The 21,802-nt window shown below is 34.0% G+C and overlaps 1 protein-coding gene across 1 annotated transcript in view; it reads left to right on the forward strand.

Moving 5' to 3' along the window:
• NCKAP1 (NCK associated protein 1) overlaps positions 1-21,802 on the forward strand; it is a 131,672-nt gene that overhangs the window by 23,251 nt on the left and 86,619 nt on the right. The window contains exon 2 of the mRNA XM_027865846.1: positions 71-181. Coding sequence (XP_027721647.1) covers positions 71-181 — 111 coding nt within the window. The remainder of the gene's footprint in view (positions 1-70; positions 182-21,802) is intronic.

The following is a 21,802-nucleotide window of genomic DNA, read 5'->3' on the forward strand; positions in this document are numbered from 1 at the left end:
TACTACAATTACTTGTTTTTTAGATAGTAGAAATATTTCACATTTTATCTTATTACTGTTTTTTTTGTAGGCATGTGGAGACCCAAAAGCAAAACCATCATATTTAATTGATAAAAACCTGGAATCTGCTGTGAAATTCATAGTCAGAAAATTTCCTGCTGTAGAGACTCGCAACAACAATGTAAGTATCCTAATGCTACTTTCATAATATTTTATTTTATCTCTTCTCAGGAAAAAAAGACCAATCATTGGGCTTTTTTTTAATCTTTATCAAGTTCCTTATTTCTTTTTTATATATTACTCTTCTACTTCTGTAAGGTTTTAGAAACAACTTTTCTGAGGCAGAAATATGACATACTGCCTTTTTGTCAAAGAAAATATGAGACAATTTCTGTACTTAATTATTTTTTCTTACAAAGTTAGAGCAGTGAATAAAAATGGATTAGTTCTCTTCCAGCATCTTGAATACCTACTTGGAAATTTTTCATTTTAGCTAAAACCTATTTTTTTTAAATTCATACGTAATTAGTAACTTATTCTTGTTAGAAATTTTGTGTTTATTTGGAAGATATATTTGTTCCTCTAGTAGTTTTAGAATCTAGAAACTTTAAAACTTAAAAACAAGTCATATATTAGAAAAAAAATGTTGAGTTGGAAAGTATCTAACAATTTTCTCTTAAGTGTATTCTTATCCAGAACAGCACCTGATGGTTACTTTTGTGTATATGTGTGCATGTTTTTTATAAGCTAGACTTAGTGAATGGACATCAGTGTGTTATAGTGAATTAAAAAAAAAAACAAAACCCAACATCTGCATCTGAAAGACTTGATTACATGTCTAGTTTCTTGATATACCTGTTTGAGGGACCACAGGCAAATTATTTAATTTCTCATTGTTGAGGCAGCCTTCTCAAAGTATCAGTTGCAGAGTAGTTGCCCATCTCCATTGACAGGAGTTGCCTCCCTGGTACTGATAAAATCTTAGATCTGGAACAAAAAAAAAGTAGTGAGAAATTTTAAAATAATTTAAAACAATCATTAATTACGTGGTTACATTTAGAAACAAATGAGAAAGTAATATGAAATTAGTGAAAAGTGAATTGTAGGTTACTTTGTAAAAATAATTTTATTACTTTGAGTGATTTTCTCTCTTTCCATGTTTTCCACGTTAAGTTTTGCTTCCTTTAAAATCTTTTCATTTTATTTTGGAATCCTTAGTCTTTTTATTTCCTCATATTTCAGTTATTCTTAACTTTTATATTTATATGTCTGTTCTTGAATTTTGTTCTTCAGTAAGTTCAATTTTATTTTAATTTCACTTTAGAGTTACAAAATATTTTTATATATTATCTAATTTGACCTTAATAGTAACTCTGTGGGATAAATAGTTTAAGTATAATTATATCCCTTTTACAGATGAGGAAATTGAGACCTTGACAAGTTGTGTATTTCCTAAGGTCACATAACTATGATGTCTCAGTCCTGATGAATTGAACCCATCTTTTCTGTGTCTAATTTGATCTCTTATGATAGCTTCCCATTTAATGTATATCATATCACCTCTTAGTCTGATTTGTTCATAGATTTATTATATTCCTATATTAACTAACTATATTAACATGATAACTTCACATTCTGTAATAAAGCTTCACAAATTCGGAGGTGAGGTGGAAGATTGTCAGAACCAGTGAAAAGTATGAATTATATAATGCTTTATGAAAATAATCTTATTGTTTTCATGTACATGTAGTAACTCTAGGATCACTTTGTGTTCCCTAAAGTAGAAATCTTATTTTAATAGATAAATATGATTTATAATTATTAACTAAAAGTATCAGTCTTAAGCCCTGTTGACCTCTGGTTATAAATAGGTTCTTTGAAAGTGCTTATTCATACTCTTAATTTGCTTAGCAACCACTTTTTCACAGAAAGTAGTATTCATTGGATTTTCTTGTTCAGATGATGACAAACTCCAAATTAATGAGATTTTGCTGTATCTCTACTAATGCTCAGTTTTGTATACAGTCTTGGTACATATTAGTGTGATTGAAGCTTTTTATCAACATTCTTTGATTTTTATTATTTCCTACCTCTAGTGGTATAGCCATTGTTAATAGTGTTTATTGCTTTGAAATTTACATCTTGAAATGCTTACACAGTTTTGCCTTTAAGATATTTGTAATAATCAGCAAGTACTTATTGAACACTTTTATACTTCCACACTAGTTTGGTGAAACAACAGAGTTCTTATTCTTTATGTGGAAACTAAACTATTTAGAAAGGTTAGATTTTTTTTTTTTAGGGAGGAGTACTAGATTAGTTTGGGATAGGAATGGAATTTCTGCAGCTTTTATCTGCATATTCTTGTAAAACATCATATAACCTCAAAGTCAAATGAAGTATCTATTGTAATACAATAATCTGAGATAGTCCTTTAAGTTGAATATTGGCTGCTTGTATCTGTGTCCTGAGGAATAAGAGGAATGTGTGTGTGTGTGTGTGTGTGTATGAATGTATTTATTGTATAAGCCACCCATGTCTCTTTACACTAAATTTAAGGCAATATTAATGATTTATAAGAAATAGCTAATATTTCAAATTTAAGATTCTGTTAACATCACCAGTGATTTTAATACCAAATAAATTCAAGAAATAGGAGGATTAACCTATGGATTTTGTTCGCTGGTGAGGATTGTGGTCCAGGTTTGGTACACTATTGAATCATCCCTGTTAATCACCATGGTTTCTTTGCTTTCAAGTACTTGTTAGTTTCCATCCATATGCCGTACACCATTCTTGTTTGACCAAATACCAAATAGGTTTATATGTTGTATTTGGCCTATTTTTGACCTATTCTGAGTCTCATCACCATTTTCTTCATATAGCTGATAAAGGCTACTAGAAGAAAGGAAGCAATTTTTGGTGAAAATTCAGGAGATTGTTGCTTGTGATCTCTGAAACAGGAACTTAAAATAAGTGCAATCTTATTTCCCATTGTTGGAACAATTTTCATTCTTCTTGAGGCTACTAGAAGAAAGGAAGCAATTTTTGGTGAAAATTCAGGAGATTGTTGCTTGTGATCTCTGAAACAGAAACTTAAAATAAGTGCAGTCTTATTTCCCATTGTTGGAACAATTTTCATTCTTCTTAAGGTTATATAGCTACTAAGTCAGGTCACATAGCAAGTGAGGGCTTTGAATCCACATCTTTTGTCTCTAATTTGATCTCTTAGAATAGTTTCCTATTTAATGTATGTCATTTCACCTCTTATTATTTACTCAGATCCTTCTTGTTCACTGAAGGATTATATTCTTCCTGTAGTGACTATAGGCATTTCATGGAATGACTTTGAAGAAGTTGCCATTTCTTGAAGAACACAAGGGAAATTATATTCAAGAGTAAAAATATTCTTAGTTATTTAATTTTATTGAAGAATGTGACTGGCATCATCCCATCAAGACTTAGTTAAACAACTCTGTTTGCATCAGAGGTAACATAACTGATCCAATATCAGTTGAATGACCTTCTTATGCTGTTTTTCTAATAATAGTGATGGGCTGTACTCAGCTATTCACAATTATCTTGGACTTGGCCTTTCATATTTAATGCTTGGTCAGTACTGTTTGTGTTACCAAGGTTATATTTTATTGAAACACTTGATTGAGTTGCAGTTTGAACAAAGAACTATTTTCTTTGGGTAAAGCTAACTGACCTGTCCATAATGAGATTCAAGCTGTACAATGATTTAAAAAAAATTAATTTAGAAATTCCTTTCTTATTTCAAATTAGCAAGACTGTTGTTACTTCAGATTCCATTCCTTAGATCTGCAGTATATGCAAGGTTAGGCATACTGAGAGTTGCCTAGAATATTGAGCAGTTAAGTGAATTACTCAGGGTCACACCGCTGGTGTATTAAAGGCAGTACTTGCCAGGTCTCTCGGTTGTTAGTACATGGAAAAGAACATTGGCTGTTGAGTCAAAGACCTAGGTTCAAATCCTGGCCCTTCTGCTTATGTGCAAAGTTAAGAGATTTTTCGTTTTTTTGTTTTTTTAAGCCAAAAAAGGTACATTGTTCTATATAAATCAAATTCTACTTAGAATAGAACTAGAAAAAGAATGTTTTTTATATATTCTTTTGGTTATAGAATCATACATCTGGAGCGGAATTGAGGACTTAAGAGACCATCTAGTTAACCCCCATCATTTTACTACTCAAACTGAAAGGAAACTGAAGCCCAGGGAGGTTAAGTGATTTATCCAAGGTCACACAAGTTAATAAATGTGGGAGGCAAGATTTAAATTTAAACCCAGACCCTTTGACTCCTGAGACAGTGTTCTTTTCACTGTGTCCCTCTTTCTATCTTGGACTTAGTTCTTCTTGATTCTTAGTCCTGCTCTCTAGTGACAGTGTCATGATGCCTTTATAAGGCATCTACACAGATAAATATTACATTAAAACATCAATGTGTTGGAATGCATTGGAACTGGATGGAAAGGTAGTACTTTCCCCCCAAAATGGGGTAACATAGGCATTGCAAAAAGTCCTTTAGCCCATCAGAATTGCCTGTTGTAATAATAGAATGTTGCAATAGATTTCACCAGTTCTGGCCCCAGATTATCATATTCAGGATTAAAGGTTGGAGAAGTAGGTTACAGGGGGATTATAATACCTCAGCCCTATTAAATAAAATTATTTGACATGCAGCAGAACTCTAAAATAATATTTAATGGGCTGATTCTGGGAGAGGAATTGCTAGTAGAAAAATGTGTCCAACTCGTAAGAGGGGAGTAGAAAGGTAAAGGAGATCCAATTTTAGTTTGCTAGAATAGGTATGAAAGAGTGACTGAAAGACCTGTGTTTGTAATCCTATGGTTGCCTTCCTTCATTTGTAATTTTTACTCCCTGATTATTGTCCTATAATATATTATACTGCAATTCCTATAGTATTCCTTTTTAAAAATACCTAAAAAGATTGATATATTGTTTTAGGAGGTCAGGGAGGAGGAAAAGGTCTGGGATCCTTTCCTTTAATGGTATTAAGGGTCTAGGAATCATTTTTTTTTTTTAAGAGGGGAAGTTGATTGCAGTCAGATGGAAAAGGGCACCAACAAGCCAACTCTTGAGCTTGCTGGTAAAAAAGTTACATGAGTCCATGGCACATGGTAACACTTATTTCTTATTTAATTTTATTATGTGTTAAGATCCAATATTACAGCAGTAACTTTTAAAATGCTCTTTCCTTACATATAGTATTTACACTACACTTTTGTAAGCAATATATTTCAAAGTCTTTTGTCAAGTTTGTACCTGAAAAAAGTGAATTGGAATGAGCTGGATTTTTCGGACCAAATAGCTCTTCTTTTATCCCCCCAAATATATACAATAAAATAAGATTATGATGTTTTTTGGTAGGTATCTTGCTAGAGCAAAGGCTTTCTGCCCTTTCAGTTGCTGATCAGAAAGAGTGCATTTTTAACAAAGTATGTTCTGTAATTAAACATCTATTTGGTGTGCCTCAATAAGAATACAGGCAGATTTAACTACACAGGCAACTAATTGGATTGGAATTGTATAATATTAAAACCAAGAGTCCAAGATCAAGCATTTAAAATGTCATTAAACAAGGAAAGGATTATGACATAATTAGAATAACAAGATAACAAAATACTAGAATCATTCCAGGATCCTTACTGAATTGAGCAAATTTTCACATGCACATATCTGGCTTAAATGAAAGTGAAGGGAAGAAATCAGACTATTGAAGGATATTATAAAACAAATGGAATCAAGACCAGACTAGGAGAGGAACAAATGGAGAAAACCCCCTAGATAGCGAGTACATCAGATCAGCCTAGCTTTTTTAAGAACTCTAAACAAGAGGTAGAGAATTGCACCTTAGCTGATTGAGTCAGTATCCCTCTTAATCAGTGCTTTGTTACATCATTGAAAGAGTCCAGTGAGTTCAGGAAAAGTTTATTCCCTGTGATGAACATATAATCCAGAAGCCTTTGGCTTCCTGGAATTGTTGATAAAAGTCCCTTCTCCCTCAACAATAAATTTTAAATAGCACTGTTTTTGCTAACACTTGGAGGTGATGGGGTGGGGGCAGGAGGAGGAAAGATGGTTAGGCTTTGAGGATTAGCTCAGAAACCTAATTGGCACTTACAACAGTTTTTTAAAAAAATAAGCATTAAAAAAAGCACTTCAAATGAACATTTAAAACAAAGTCTTTTAGTAAATTGAAGACTTTGTAAATATAGTTAAGGGGAAAGTGGTGTTTCTGGAAGAAAATATATTATTTAAGGCATTATTTTCTATGGAAAATGGAGGGGGTGAGTAAGGGACCAATGCCAAAGATTTGAGAGCCTTATTAATTACAGTGTTATAATGGAATAGATAACATTATTGAAACCTTGTTTCACAAGTTAAAACTTCATGAAGTTATGTACTTGTAAATTGTATTTTAAAACATTAAATGAATGAATATGATGGACATAAATACTGGACTTGTAGCCAGGAGGACCAGCAGACACTTAGTAGCTATTTTATCTTGGGCAAGTCTGTTAACCTCTCTCAGCCTCTTTGTCCCCATCTGTAAAATGGGAATAATAATGAAATCTGCTTCATAGGATTATTGGGAGGATTAAATGAAATAATATATGTAAAGCACATTTCAAGCTTTAAAGTACTATATAAATACTATTTATTATACCTATGATCATCATCTAGGTTTGCTGGTGCTGGTAGGAATACTTCTAGAAAAAGTTGACTGAAACTTGAAGGGAAAAGAGAAAAAGCCATGGGTTTTCTGTCTCCTTTTCTGCCACTTATGTAGAGAACATTAGGGATACCCTTTTGTAACTAGGGGTTTATTCTTTGTAACCAGGAGGTCTATTTTGTAATCGGGACCCTTTGCAGGTCATTTCAAGAAAATCTTGCGGTTTTTATTTTTAGGGGTGTGTGGGTGTATGTGGGTGTTCTTTCACTCTTCATTTCTGTGCTAGCTTAATAAACCCCTTTTTATGGGGATTTTTCTTGCTTGATAGGGTAGTTTGTGAAATGGTCATGAAAAGATTTTGTAACAAGGAGATGATAGGGTGGGTGATAATGGAAGATATGAGGAGGAACCATTTAAGTGATTTGGTGCTTAGGGGTACTTGGCTAGAGAAATTATAAAGCAATAGCCAAGTATTTGTTAAGTTCCTTCTGTGTATTAAGCACTTTGCTAGGTATTGGGGTATAAATACAAACAATGAAACAATCCTTATTCAGTGAGCTTAGGTTTTTTTGAGTTAGTGCAAACTCCAGATCAACATTTAAACAATGAGCAATGATGGGTACTTGAAATAGGATGGTGGTTATGTGAATAGAGAGACCAGTTGTCAATAGGAAAGATATTTTAATGTTAGAATTGAAAAGAATTGGCTACTGATTGGATATGTGGGGCTACTGGGAGTAAGGATCTTAAGATGATTGAGGTTGTGAATCTGTGCAACTGCAAAGATCTTTGTCATAGGAAGGAAAATGTATGCAGTATTTATGTTCAGGGAAAGGAAAGAATTAAATGGACAAATGGTTAAGGCCTCAGTTTATTTTATATACCGTTGGTATATATTTATATATTATTATTTTAAGCTATTAAAGCTTTAAGCTGCACTAAGGCTTTTGGGACACCATATACACACATATATACATAAATATATGCATGTATGCACATATACATACATACATTAAATACATTTCAGATGATAGTAGAAGATAAAAATAATTTTAAAAGTTTTTTTTAAATAATAGGAAATCCTCTATAGAAGTTGTACTTCATTGCTTCTTCATAGCATAAACATGACCTAGGTTTAGGAAAAACTTCAGGTGTACTCCTCGTGACAGAATATATTAGCTGCCCAAGAATCAGCCTGTTATAGTAAGGTATATGACAAATAGGTTAGCTACTAAGCAATGAATTATTTATACAAAGGAGACCTCTGTCTTATGTGGCCCCTTTCCCTTTATGTGACAGTTTGCGGAGTGGCAGAAATTAGGGTGGAGGATGCTAATGTTTTTAGTTCTGTGGATATTAACTATTGACTATAGTCAATATAGTTAATTTCAAAATTCTTGTTATAAATGAAACCAGAAGACATAAAAAAGTTCTAGCCAAATGAATGGATGATGACTCATATTTTTCTCGGAAATACAGAAAAAGGCGTTGATTTTCATTGTGAATCACGGCAACAAAAAACATTTCATGGGACACTTGATTTTTTATACATAGGACAGACATTTAATAAATGTCTACTGATTCAGTAGACATTTATAAAATGTCTGTCCTATGTATAATATGCTATCAGTAGAAGACAAAAACAGGCACTAACTTCAAGGAGTTTATTCTGTTTGGGAAAGAGGCCTGAGGACCGTGTAGCTGTCATATCTACAGAAGTCTAGTGTAGAAATAAGCCAACCACACACAGGTAAGGTGGAAATGCTTCAATACTGTTTGCTGCTTTTTGCTGTACAGCTTTTTGATTTTCTTTTAACCTGATTTCCTGATCACCAAAGGAACTAGTGAAAACTGTTAGAACTTCAATTCAGTTAAAGTTAACTTTAGTCTTAGGAAAGAACAAAAGGTGTGGGAACAAAGTCAGGAAGACTTTAAAGAAAATTCAGCATCTTGCCCAGACTAGGGTTCTCATCTGAAAGGAAGCTTGTTAATCCTCATGTGGTTGTTTTTTAAGTTAAGTAGTTTAGAAAAGAAAAACTGATTTGTTGCCTAGTTTTTTTGTGGTGCCCCCCCCCCCCAAATCCTAATTATCAGCTATTTTGAATTACCTAGTCATTTGTTTTGGATATAGCACATTCCTAAAATGCATTTTTTTTTAAAGTAAAGAATACCTAAGGAAACACTCAAAATTGCAGAATTATAGGTCATGTCTTATAGTACTCACTATAATCATAAGTAAAAAGATCACCATAAAGATAGTGATAGCCTGTGCATCAGTTGTTGTTGGAAAGGTTGAAAAACTACAGAAATTCTGTTAAGAACTAGAGTATATCCTCTGAATGTGTCAACATATGCCTTAATTGTGGCCAGATATAGTGGTGCATGCCTGTAATTTCTGCTGTTAGGTAAGCTGAGGCTGGCAGGTCTGAGTTGCAGTTGACCTAAAGCTGTTCACAGGTCAAAGCTTCAGTTTTGAATTGAAGTGAGATCGGAGCTAATGAGTGATGACTGTATTTCTAGGCTGGGCAACATAGGGACATCTAGTCTTTAAATAATTTATGCACAAATATGCAACTTAATTTTTCAAAATAGAATTGGTCATAGAAGAGTGAAAAATAGATGAAAAAAATATAGCTCAAGATTAAAAACTAAAGAAGATGTTAAAAGATAAAGTAGTATCACTTCACAAAATAGCAAATACTGATGGTGGGAAACTTGGGCATGAGACCTAATTAATTCAGATCATCTCCAGAGTAGTTAAAGATGAAACAGAAAGACAATAAACATAAAAAAATAGAACAGAAATGTTGTGTACCAACTGTTTTCAGTATTGATGACAGTAAAGGCATTGAGGAATTTATTTTTAGGATATCTGAAGGGAGAGTAATATTTACTAAATGGAAAAAAATCATTTAGGGGATTACTACTGATGAAAAGTGATTGAAGAATCAACATTAATTACCTGTCCATATGCTTAATATTCCCATCTTTATAACATTTCTGTGAGAATGAAATACACATGTATGGACTGAGGTTTGTTCTTGAAGAAAATAGGAGGAAGAAGTAGGTAGATTCTTACAAACAGTTTTCTATAGCAGGTACACTTAGGATGGATAATGTGCCCAAAATTTAACAAACGGAGTAAAGGCTAGAATGTATTTTGATAAATGATGTAGTTCTTTTAAGGATTCTAAACATCTGTCTGATAAAAAGGCCTATCTTTGAGCATCAGTATTCTTTTGCTGGTGATGTATGACTGCAAGTCATTGAAACACCACAATTTCTGAAGAACTAATATTGGCATCACTCTAAGAACAGTGGAGGTAGGATATGGTAAGAACCAGCATGAGCAGGGTACAGCATGGAAGAAGTAGTAAATAGGTTGTCAGAGAAATGTACAAGTGGAATATGGGTTGGGCCCATAGCAAGAGGGAGAGATGGAACCTCTAGACAGTCCTTGTGCTCCATTGGTATCCATGAAATGCTAATAGATCTAAAGGAAGTCCCTAGCATGTTTGAAGGACATGGACAGGAATTACACAGAATCTCTAGGTATAAATAAGTTGTTTCCATTGTTGGTAGAAGTACCCATATCAGTTATAGAGTGAATGTGTTGAAGTAGTTTTCTAGTGATGCTGGAAATCATGAAATGTCACAATTTTCAAAGAATTAAAATTGTAGTCACCCAAAAGATTATGGAGAGATCATGATGGAGTTAAATATGCTGTAGCATATTTATTAGCAGTACTTATGTATCATAAATGGTATTAAAGATAATCCAAGAATATAATTCTTGAGAAGTGGAGGTTTCCTGCTCCTTACAGGCCTTGAAGCCAAATCTTGTCAGGGAATATTATAGTGGAGATTCTTTTTGTGTATGGGATGGACTACATTGCCACTGAGGTCAACTCTCAGAATCTGTTGTCAGAGATGGAAAAATGTTAATCAGTCATGAACTGAGAGTGTTATATAAATAGACAGCCAATATGCTCCATTGTTCCCCAAGAATAAAGACCTTTGTAGTCAAACTGAAATATCACCGTAGTTTGACATTAATGTGGTTTTATAATAACCAATCTTGTGATAATAATGAATAAATCAAAGAAAAAACATTAAGTGCTTACCGTGTATTAAACCACTGGGCCAAGAACTAGGGATTCAAATAGAAAAGCAAGATACTCTTTGCCCTTAAGGAGTTCATATTCTGTTTCAGAGAGACCAACACTGAATTTTCAGTTGCAAGTCGGATAGGAATGTCTTTAGGGTACAGTGGTGAAGCAGATAGTAAAACATTTTCTTTAATGCCTGTTCCATTGATAAAACCATTTCTCTTTCTCATGTTGAACCATTTGACAATTCCAGTTACTTTGGTGTTAAAAACTTTATTTTCCAGGTCTTTGTTAGTTATGTCTGTAACATTTACCTGGCAGTGACATTTGTTCAGCAATTGTTTGTTGTATGTCTGGGGGTGGCAGTGGGGATTGCAGAGCCCCTTTCCTCAAGGCTTGTTCCCCTTGATGGTGATTATGAAAATAGCTGGAAGAACTACTTATTATCTAGGTGGTGTTGTAAATCTCAGGGTTCTTGGACCGTTTTTACTGGAGTCTGAAAAATCAGGTAGGTAGGAGAAGAACCAGGAGAGAGCAGTGTCATAAAGATGTAAGAGTACCCAGGAGATGAGGATAATCAACAATGTCAAAAGCTGCAAAGATGTCAAAAAGTATAAGTATTGAGAAAAACCTGTTAGATTTGGCAGTTGGAGATCATTCCTGACTTGGGAGAGAGGAGTTTCAATTGAGTTTCAGAAGCTAGATTCAGAGGGTTTAGAATTGAGGAAATGGAGGCTCTTTGTGTAGATTACCTTTTCTAGGAGATCAGAACAGGAGGAAAGATAAAGGATGATAGCTAGTTTGTGGAGTAGGCTCAAATGAAGATCTTTTTAATGGTAGGGGTTTCTATAGGTAGTAGGGAGGGAGCCAATAGGGAGAGATTGAAGATTATAAAAGGAGTGTAGATGGGGCATTCTGCTTGAGTAGACAAAGTGGAATGTGGGATCAGGGATACATCTACAGGAATGGTGTGTTTATTGTTTTCTTGGCTTTGTTTATTTCACTCTGCATCAGTTCATATAAATAGTTCCATGTTTCTCTGTATTTATCACAATTGGCCTTTCTTATAGCATAGTAATATTCCATCATGTTTATGTACTAGTTTGTTTAGTCATTCACCATATGATGGACATCTTTGTTTTCAATTTTTTGCTCTCAACAAAAGTGTTGTTCTAAATTATAGGTTCCCAATGCCTCCTGGGGGGCCACCGAACCAGTTTTTTTCGGGGGGAGGGGTAGCCTCAGGTATTGCAAATTAAAAAAAAGTCAAAGGGTTAAAGAAAGTAGATTTCCAGGGGGATGCTGAGTGATTTTTTTTTTTAAAGGAAGCAGTAGGCCAAATAACTTTGGGAACCACTGCTCTAAATATTTTGATATTTGGTGTATATGAAGACTTTCTTTTTATTAATGATAGAGGTTAATATATTTCAAATAAAATGTGCTTTACTTATGCAGTTTGCCTATACAAATGAATATGAAGTTCAATTAATTGAAATGAATGAATTTTTAATTCATTTACAAGCAAAAAGACAGTTCTTGCCTCTCAGTAGCTTAGAGTCTAATGGAGGAAGAAAACATAAAAGGGAGCTGAAGTGGAGAGGTACTTGCATGGCAGGGTGGGCTCAAAGTCAAGAGAAAGAAGGATGGCTGGTCTGTCTTTGCTCGAAATGAAAGTTTCTGGAGGACCTCACCAATGAGAGAAAAATGGCTGCAGGGATGGAAGGAGAAGAAGGCTGAAACATGGAACACAGCCTTCTGAGAGTGAATTTTTTTCTCCTCTTAAGACATTTAAAATTTTTTTTAATATATCCCATTTTTTAAGAGCCTAAGTATAACTTTCATTGTTTACAGAAGCAGAGTTGAAGAAATCTTGGTGTTTCCTTTCTGTGGTTGAACTTTTTCAAGTTATATTGAATTTACTTCTTTTCATTGTCTTTCAGAAGCTAAGCTAGATTTTAAAATCTCAAATAAGTTTTGCCGTTCTTTTTAGTAATCATGGTTTTCTCTATTCAAAAATTTAAACTCTCTTAATAATCTTTGGGTCAGCTCATCTTGTTAAAAGCTTTAAGTATAGTCTACTTCATCTCTTTTCATTTGACACTGTTGGTGGCCCTTTATCTTTTTTTAAAAGTAGATTTTGATTGATATATTTTGTTTTTATATTGTTTAGATTTTCCCCTGATTAGCACATCAAGGAATAAATATTATTTCTGCAAAGCTAGAGAGAGGAGAGGAATATTTCTTCTCATATCTTTTTATTTGTGGCCAAGCTTTTTCTTGTTATTTTTTTTAATAATTTGACGACATTCAGACTTTTTTGTGGTGGTTCTTTTTATTTACGTTGTTGGAGTCATTTTTAATATTGTTTTTCTGGATCTGCTTACTTCTTTTTGTTTCAGTTCATGTAAGTCTTTCCATGTTTTTGTCTATTCATAATTTTCATAGTTTCTTTCAGAACAGTGATATTCTATTACATTCATGTACCATACTTTGCTTAGCCATTTTTTTCTTTTCACATTTTAAAAATGCATTTATTGTCATTGTGTCCAGTCAGTCTAAATATGAGAGATCAGTGCTTAGAAGCATAGAATGTGTATGGCCCCAAATCTTTGGACCCATTCTCTGGAGAGGGGCCAATAACTCCCAAGAGCTATCCTCTCAGAGAAAGGAGTCAGCTTTGGTAGTTGTATAGAAGTCGTGTGGAATTTTTTAGTTCCATATACTTAAATTGATGGACGTTAGCTTTGTTTCCTGTACTTTGCTACTACAGAAAGTCCTGCTGTAAATATTTGATGTATATGGAGTCTTTGTTTTTGTCAGTGACCTCCTTGGGACGTAGGCTTATCAGTAGTCAGAGGATGTGGAAATTGTAGTTATTTTCTTTCAGATTGCTTTCCAGAATGATTGTGTATTAATTCATAGCTTCACCAATGGTGTATTTGTGTTCCTAACTTTGCATAATCCCTCCAACATTAACTGTTCTCATCTTTTGTTTTCTTTGCTAATTTGATGAATGTGAGGTAAAATTTTAAAATTGTTTGACGTTCACTTCTTTTATTATAGTAATATTCTTCCATATGGTTGTTAACAGTTTGCATTTCTTTTGAGAACTGTTCATGTACATTAACAACTATTGGGAAATTCTGCTTCTCTTTTTTTCTCTTGTTACCTTCCTTTCCCTTTTCCTTGTTATCTTATCCACCCCTGTGTATATATATCTTATCACCTTTATATTATTAATGTTCATATCTGTATCTTTTGCTCAACAGTATGCCAGTCCAATATTTCCTACCACCTAATGGCTATTTCCATGTGGATATTTCTGTTTGACCTCTCAAACTTAACATAGACGGAACTGAGTTAATTCTTATCAAAAATGGCACTACTATCCTAGGATCTCGGGATCTAGGATTTTGGAACCTTGGCATCATCCAGTTATTTCCAATGCTATTTCTAACTTTGTAGGACCTTCATTTCTACTTTTACACAATTTACTCTCTCGTCATTTGATCTTTATGTATCCTTATCTGTCTGAATATCACTACTTGAATAAACTCTTCTTTCTCCTGATTATTTGGGCACCAGGCAAGTCAAGCCACTACCACTGCCTCTACTACCATCTCCCCTCAGACTCCAATGGAAATTGCCTAGGACCCTGAATCCAAGAGCATTGGGAATGACAGTGTCCCCAGGCTACTGGACAGAGCCTACACTCTACAGCCCTCATTCTAGGTCATTGTGAAGAAGGGATCTGTCTTCGTCATTGCCACCAGCAATAATTACTAATGAACATCTCCCAATAGTTAGCTAAATACAAAAGCTCTGGGAGTAACAGCATTCCCTAGACCAAGGCTTCTTAAACTTTTTCCACTCAGGACCCCTTTTCATGAGGGCATGCACACTGCAAAGTATGTGTGCTTTATGTTCAAAACCTAAACTGCAGTGAAGTTGCCTGATTCATCACGGGCAAGCGCTGCCAGAAACACCTCAGATTCATTTCACATTTGATTTTGATTAATTTTTGGTCATTGCTGCATTCAGAAACCTTTTACTTTTGCCAGATTTCTCACAACCCCATATGGAGTCGCAACCCACAATTTAAAAAGCGCAGCCTAGACCACCAGTCCTGTTTCCTGTCCAGTCCTTACATTTATCATTCAAGGAATCAATTCCTATGGAGAAAAGGCTAGCATTTTCACCAAATGCCATCCACAGGTCAGGGAGGCCAATCTATCTGAGGCCAACAAGGCACTTCGAAAGCAAGTCAAACCACTGCTACCATATTTTTATTTAGACCGTGATGGAGACAGGCCAGGATTCTTGGCCGACAAGCCTTTGGAAAAGCAGTGCTTCTAGTCTGTTGCCCACAGCCATCATTCTGGGAAGCAGCCCCTGTGAAGATACAGCCTTCTAATTGCTCTTGCAACTACTGCAGCCACATCTGTTGAAGATTCAGAAAAGAAAGTTATTGTCAGCAAAGTCCTTAGCATTGTCAATTACTCAACATTGGAACCTGATATAATTTTATTAGAGGTAATATTAAAGAAGAAACATTACTACCTTCTTTGTTGTTTTACCCCAAGGATCATGGGGTCTTTCTTTCTTATATGACTTGCTGCTAAAATATTCCATATGCATTCCCCCACCCCACCAATTACAATGAGATTCTCCTTGGGTGCTGAGAGTGTCTTTTCTGTTTGAATCTCCAGTTCTTAATGCAATACTTTGCATATAGGAAGGGCTTAAATGCTTTTTTCCCCCCTCCCATTCATTCATCCATCCACTTTTCGTTTCATTCATTAGATGAACCACTTATTCTGACATTTCTCATTTTCGTTTTTTTTTTTGCTTCTTCCATTTTCTGTGCCTGGAAAAACTCATTTACCTTCATAACCTGATTCTTCTCCATCACCTTGTTTCTGTTGAAATCCTTCCCTTTCAGGGTTTGACTTCTTTCCCATTCCACCAGCTAACACCTTCCTCCCCCCTAGCTTGAAGTGATCTCTTCCTCAAATTTCTTAGAAGTACTCAAACCGCTCCCCCCCAAACTCCTTTTCTCTTGTCACACTTTGACTCATGGTTATTTATGTGACTATCTTTTGTAAAATTTTCAGCTTTTAGAAGGTATAGATTATATCTTATTTCTCTCATGTCTCTAGCACCTAGTACCGTACCTCACACATAGCAATACTATTAATAAATGCAGACTGAATTGTTTTCTTTTGTGTTCATTGGAGGAATAAATTGTGAATCTCTTACATTTTTATATTTCCTTCTTTATTGAACTGTTCTAACAAACACTGGCTTGCAAAAGCTTGTGCTTTTTTCTTTTAAGTTTGTGATATTAGTATAGGTCTGGGGTTAATAGATAAAAAGTTGGTTTGTCACTGATTTGTCATGATAATAAAGCTTTTGAACTAATTTCCTTTGAAGGTCAGTACCTGTGTTTTATGCATTTTTATATTATCAAGGCCTGGTGCTATGCTCAGTTACTTAGCACTTGCTTAGTAATTGTTGATTGTGATAACTGATTATGACTTACTATTAAGTTTTGTTTAAAATTAAAAACTTTATAAAATAAGCAGATACTTTGAAGAAGACTGGACTCCTAGGAATTGGAAGACCTGAGTTCTGTCTGACTTTGACATTAACTAGCTTTGACATTAACTTGGACCTCTGTTACTTTATCTATAAAATATGGAGTTAAACTAGATAATTTTTTAGTTCCTTATCAGTTAAAAAAAATTCTTTGTATCATTTTATTTTTCACAAAGCTTTCTGCGCTGTGACTGTTCTATTGTGTCATTAACGTAAACAGACTGGGCAACATTCTTGTATTTAAATTTGAAGATTTGAGAAGAGCAGAGACATAATAGCCTGTCCTGATGAAATAGAGCCATCAGAACATAGTACCTGACCTGTGCTGTCAGTGTGTTCATTGTTTTATAAATCAACACTCAAGGCAAAAATTTTAACAATAGCTTCTCTATCTCTCCAAAAAAGCTAGATCAAGATTCATATTGAATATGTGTTGTTGAATTTGAGCTAGTGATTTTTGAGGGTGGGGTAGAGTAGGGAGATGGGAAGGCAACCAAATCAGGTCTTTACTATATTAAATATTCTTGAATGTTGGACTAAGTGTTCGAGATTGAGGGAATATTTGTAAGTGGGACTGTCTTTTTGAAAACCACAAAATATACAGAGTAGAATCAAATTGATATAACAATCCAGTAAGCATTTGTTAATTTATTAGAGGTAGCTAGGTAGTATGGTGGATAGAGCACTAGGCCTGAAGTCAAGAAGACCGGAGTTCAAATCCAGCCTCAGACTCTTACTTGTGACCCTGAACAAGTCACTTAACCTCTATCTCCTTCATTTTCCTCATCAGTAAAATGAGGATATTAATAATACCTGCCTCCCAAGCTTATTAGTATAAGATGACATGATATTTGTAAACCATTGTGTAAAAAGTTCTATATAAATTTCCTTCTTCCTCCTCCTCTCCTCCTCTTCTTCTTTTTCCTTTTCCTTCTTTTTTCTTCCTCTCCCCCACTCCCCTTTCCCAGGCACTGTACTACTTTCTGAGGGACTCCAAAACAAAATTAAAAGCTTCTTCTCTCAAGAGCTTCATTCAGCTTGAGTTATCTATTTCATTGTGTGAAGTTATAATCTCATATTTGAGCAAACTATAATAATAATTCCTTCAACATAATTTAATGGAATCAGGTTCCAATTTAATATCTATCAACTGTTTGGCTTTGGATAAGTTGTTTAATCACTTGGAGTTTCAACTTCATCCATGAAATAAGGGAATTGGATTAGATAATCTCTTAATTCCTTTCTAGTTCTAACTACTATTCATTTTTTTTTTTTTGGTGTCTGTGGAATTAATGAGGAATGCCACATTCATCATTTTTATTTCTTTTAATTAAAAAAGTTGTATTGATGTTTTGTTTTTACATTGCTAACATTTATAGATTACTCCCTCTCCATGAGTAAAAAAAGTAAAACAATTAAGTAAAACTAATATAGTGACTTCATGTGAAAGTACATGCGACATTGCACATATCTCTTGCATCACCTCTCTATTTTTATTTTTTTAATAAATAGAAATAATTTTCTCTCCCCACGTATTAAAATAAAGAGGAAAAAAAAAGATTCCTTGCGATAAACCATGCATAGTTAAGCCAAACAAATTGCCTCTCTCTTTGTCTACAAAAATATGTATCTCATTCTGCACCCTAAATCTATTATCTCCCTTGTCAGTAGGTGCATAGAATGTTTCATCACTGGTCCCATTATACTGATTGTAGTTCTTATAAAGCTTTCAAAGCTGTTTGTCTTTACAGTGCTGTTGTCACAGTGCTGTAGTCACTGTACAAATTGTTCTTCTGGCTCTGCTCATTTCATTCTTCATCAGTTTATAAAAGTCCTCAAAATTGTTCTTTTTTATAATATTGATATTATAGTATAAATTGTCCTTCTGGTTCTGCTTACTTCACTCCTTATCAGTTCATATAAGTCTTTCTGTGTCTCTTTGAAATCATCTGTTTTCTCGTTTCTTATAGGACAGTGATATTCCATTACATTTGTACATTACAACTTAATTTTCTCTGACAAAGGTCTCATTTCTAAGATAGGAATGGATTCAGATTAATAAGAAAAAGAGCCATTCCCCAATTGATAAATAATCTAAGAACATCAGGGGAAAAAAGCCAGGCTATATAAAAAAATAGCCATGTGAAAAAAATGAATGTTGGACTAAGCCATATGAAAAAACAATGCTCCAAATTAGTAACTAAAGAAACTCAAATTAAAGCAATTCTCAGATATTACCTTATTCCCATCACACTGGCAGAGATAAGAAAAAAGAAAATGATAAATATTGGAAGGCTTGTGGGAAAACAGGTACATTGATTCACTGTTGATAAACTTGTGAATGATCACAAACCATTCTGGAAAACAATTTGAAATTATACTCAGAAACTTAGTGAACAGTGTATACCATTGCAAGACCTATGCCTAGAAGAGGTCAAAGAAGTAGGAAAAGGTCATATGTGCACAAAAATATTTATCGCAGCTGTTTTTGGCAAAAAACTAGAAACTAAAGAGATGCCCATCAATTGAGGAATGGCTGAGTAAGCATAGGAATATGCTTTTGGTATGTGATATGTGATGTAATACTATTGTGCTATAATTTTTCTTTTTTACAAAAATTTTTGATGCTTTTTGTTTTTATGTCAAAGTCATTTCCAGTTATACCTCTGTTCCTACCCTTACCTAGAGTCTTCCATTATAACAAATAAAAAATTAAGCAGAACCCATAGATAATAGTGACCATGTCTGTTAGCTTTTCCAAAATTTTGTGCTCATAGCCAGCATCTCTCCAAGTAAAAGAGGAACATACACATCCCTAGCTCTCCTTAGGGACCAAAATTAGCCATGATTACAGTATATGGCTTCAGTTTATAGTTTTGCATTTTTTTACATTACTTTTGCATTATTGTAGTTAATATGTTTCTTTCTATTTTGAATTTACTTTTATTAGTTCATAAAAGTTTCCCAGTATTTCTGACTTCCTCATATTTGTCATTTCTTAATAATCTTTCATTAAATTCATTTACTGACATAATTTATTTATGCATTGATTAATTCATAAAAACTAATTTTGTTTTCAGGTTTTTGCTACCACAAAAATTGCTACTGTGAATATTTTGTTAGAAAGATTCCATATGTCTTTGACTCCATTGCTAGTGTATGCCCAGCAATGTGTCACAGGGTACATAACCAAGATATATTGCATATTTCATCATTTTGTTTTGGTAAATAGTATTTTATTTTTTTCAACTACATGTAAAGATAGTTTTCAGCATTCATTTTTTATGAGATTTTGAATTCTAAATTTTTCTCCCTTTGTCTCTTCCCTACCTCCTCCCCAAGATGGCAAGCAATCTGATAGAGGTTATACATGTGCAATCATGTTAAACATATTTACACATTAGTCGTGTTGTGAAAGAAGAGACAGAACAAAGGGAAAAACCACACACGCAAAAAAGTGAAAAATGCTTTGATCTGCATTCAGACTCCATAGTTCTTTCTCTGGATATGGATAACATTTTCTATCATGAGTCTTTTGGAGTCGTTTTGGATCATTGTATTGTTGAGTCTATCATAGTTGATAATTTCACAGTATTGTTGTTACTGTTACAATGTATTGGTTCTGCTCAATTCACTCAGCATCAGTTCATGTAAGTCTTTCCAGGTTTTTCTGAAATTTTCCTGCTGTCATTTCTTATAGCACAATAATATTCCATTACATTCATATTCCACAACTTGTTTAGCTATTCCCCAATTGATGGGCATTCCCTTAATTTCCAATTCTTTGCCAACACAAAAAGAGCTTCTACAAATATTTTTGTACATGTGGGTTCTTTCCCCTTTTTTATGATCTCTTTGGGATATAGACTTAGTAGTGGCATTGCTGGGTCAAAGGGTATGCACAGTTTGATTACTGGTCTTAGTTCCAATATATTTTATCTTTAAAAGAATATCTTGATATAAATTTTTTATAACTCAAGGCTATCGTGAATTTCATTGTATGACAATATTAATATCTTTTAGTTATTTTACATAAGGCTGCTTACCTTTCACTTAATGTGTCCCTATTACTCTTATTACTCTTTGTTAAAGGTTTTAAAAATATACTTTTTATAGATTTTTGTCTTTCTCATTGTCATCAAGGGAACTGGATTTACTATCAGAGGATCTGGGTTCAAGTCATGACTCTGCTACTCATTACCTTTTTGACCTTGGGGAGTCATTTAACTTCCCTGGTCCTCAGTTTCTTCCCTGGTCTTCAGCTGTGAAACAAGGGTTTTGGACCAGGTGGTTTCTAAGGTACTAAATCCTAGGATCCCAGAAACTTTCAGAAGACACAAATGAGAAGTTTATAGATTCTGTCCAGAGGTGGGGAACCTGTGGCTAGATCCTTGGGTGCGGCCTTTTGACTGAGTCCAAGTTTTACAGAACAAATCCTTTTATTAAGGGAATTTGTCCTATGAAGTTTGGATTCAAAGGGCCACATGTGACCTTGAGGCTGCAGGTTCCCCACCCCTGTTAGTCCAAACTCTAATATCCCATTTCCAAAGTTACTGATTCTAGTTTGCTTTGGGTTGGAACATCATATATCTAGGCTTTTATTAGAATTATGAATTAAATGTAAGTGGGTCCCAAGAAATGACTTCAAAAGATGTTTTGAGTTTTGACTTTTTTTTTTGGCAGTATTTAGTGCTATGAAGCTTATTTTTGTGTTTTGGATCATGGAGGTCACTAAATTTTATCTCTGAGTAGCTGTTAATGTACTTTGAACAATTTTCTTTGTAAGAGTTTATATTAAAATCAACTAAGTGGGGTAAAATTATTTGGATGTTAAGCCGTTTATTAAAAGTTAATTTCATTATTTTTGTTGTATTCACATATACCTCTTCCATATGTTCACCACTGTCTTAACACCACTGTTTGCTTCTTTCTCATTTCTTTCTATTTTTCTTTTGTTTAATGTATTATTGTGTTTGTGGAACTGGTCAAAGAACCGTTACTGTATTTTATGTTTGTATCTACATTTTATTTTGCATGCGTAACGTGGCTTTGCCTGGATGTTCTTTTTGGTAAGTTCAAATTTACAAAGCATATTGTTTTCTGTAGTGTTACTTGTAAACTTCTTCACCTATTCTTCCTACTCAAATAATACCATTTTCATCATATTGATTTGTGCTCAGACGTTTTTAGTTTTTTTAGTTTTTTTAACTTGCTCATTTTATAGTTTTATTTCCCTAACTTTCTCCAGTTGTGTCTATTTCTGCTAATAGTTCAGTACAGGTACTAATCTCCATTTTGTTTTATAGCCTTACACTATCAGTTGCAGATTGCTTTTAGCAATTATTATCTTGAGTATTTTGGTTTGTTTAAAAAAT

The sequence above is a fragment of the Vombatus ursinus genome, unplaced genomic scaffold (genome assembly GCF_900497805.2).
Source record: "Vombatus ursinus unplaced genomic scaffold, bare-nosed wombat genome assembly UNPS02014779.1, whole genome shotgun sequence".
NCBI lineage: Eukaryota > Metazoa > Chordata > Mammalia > Diprotodontia > Vombatidae > Vombatus > Vombatus ursinus.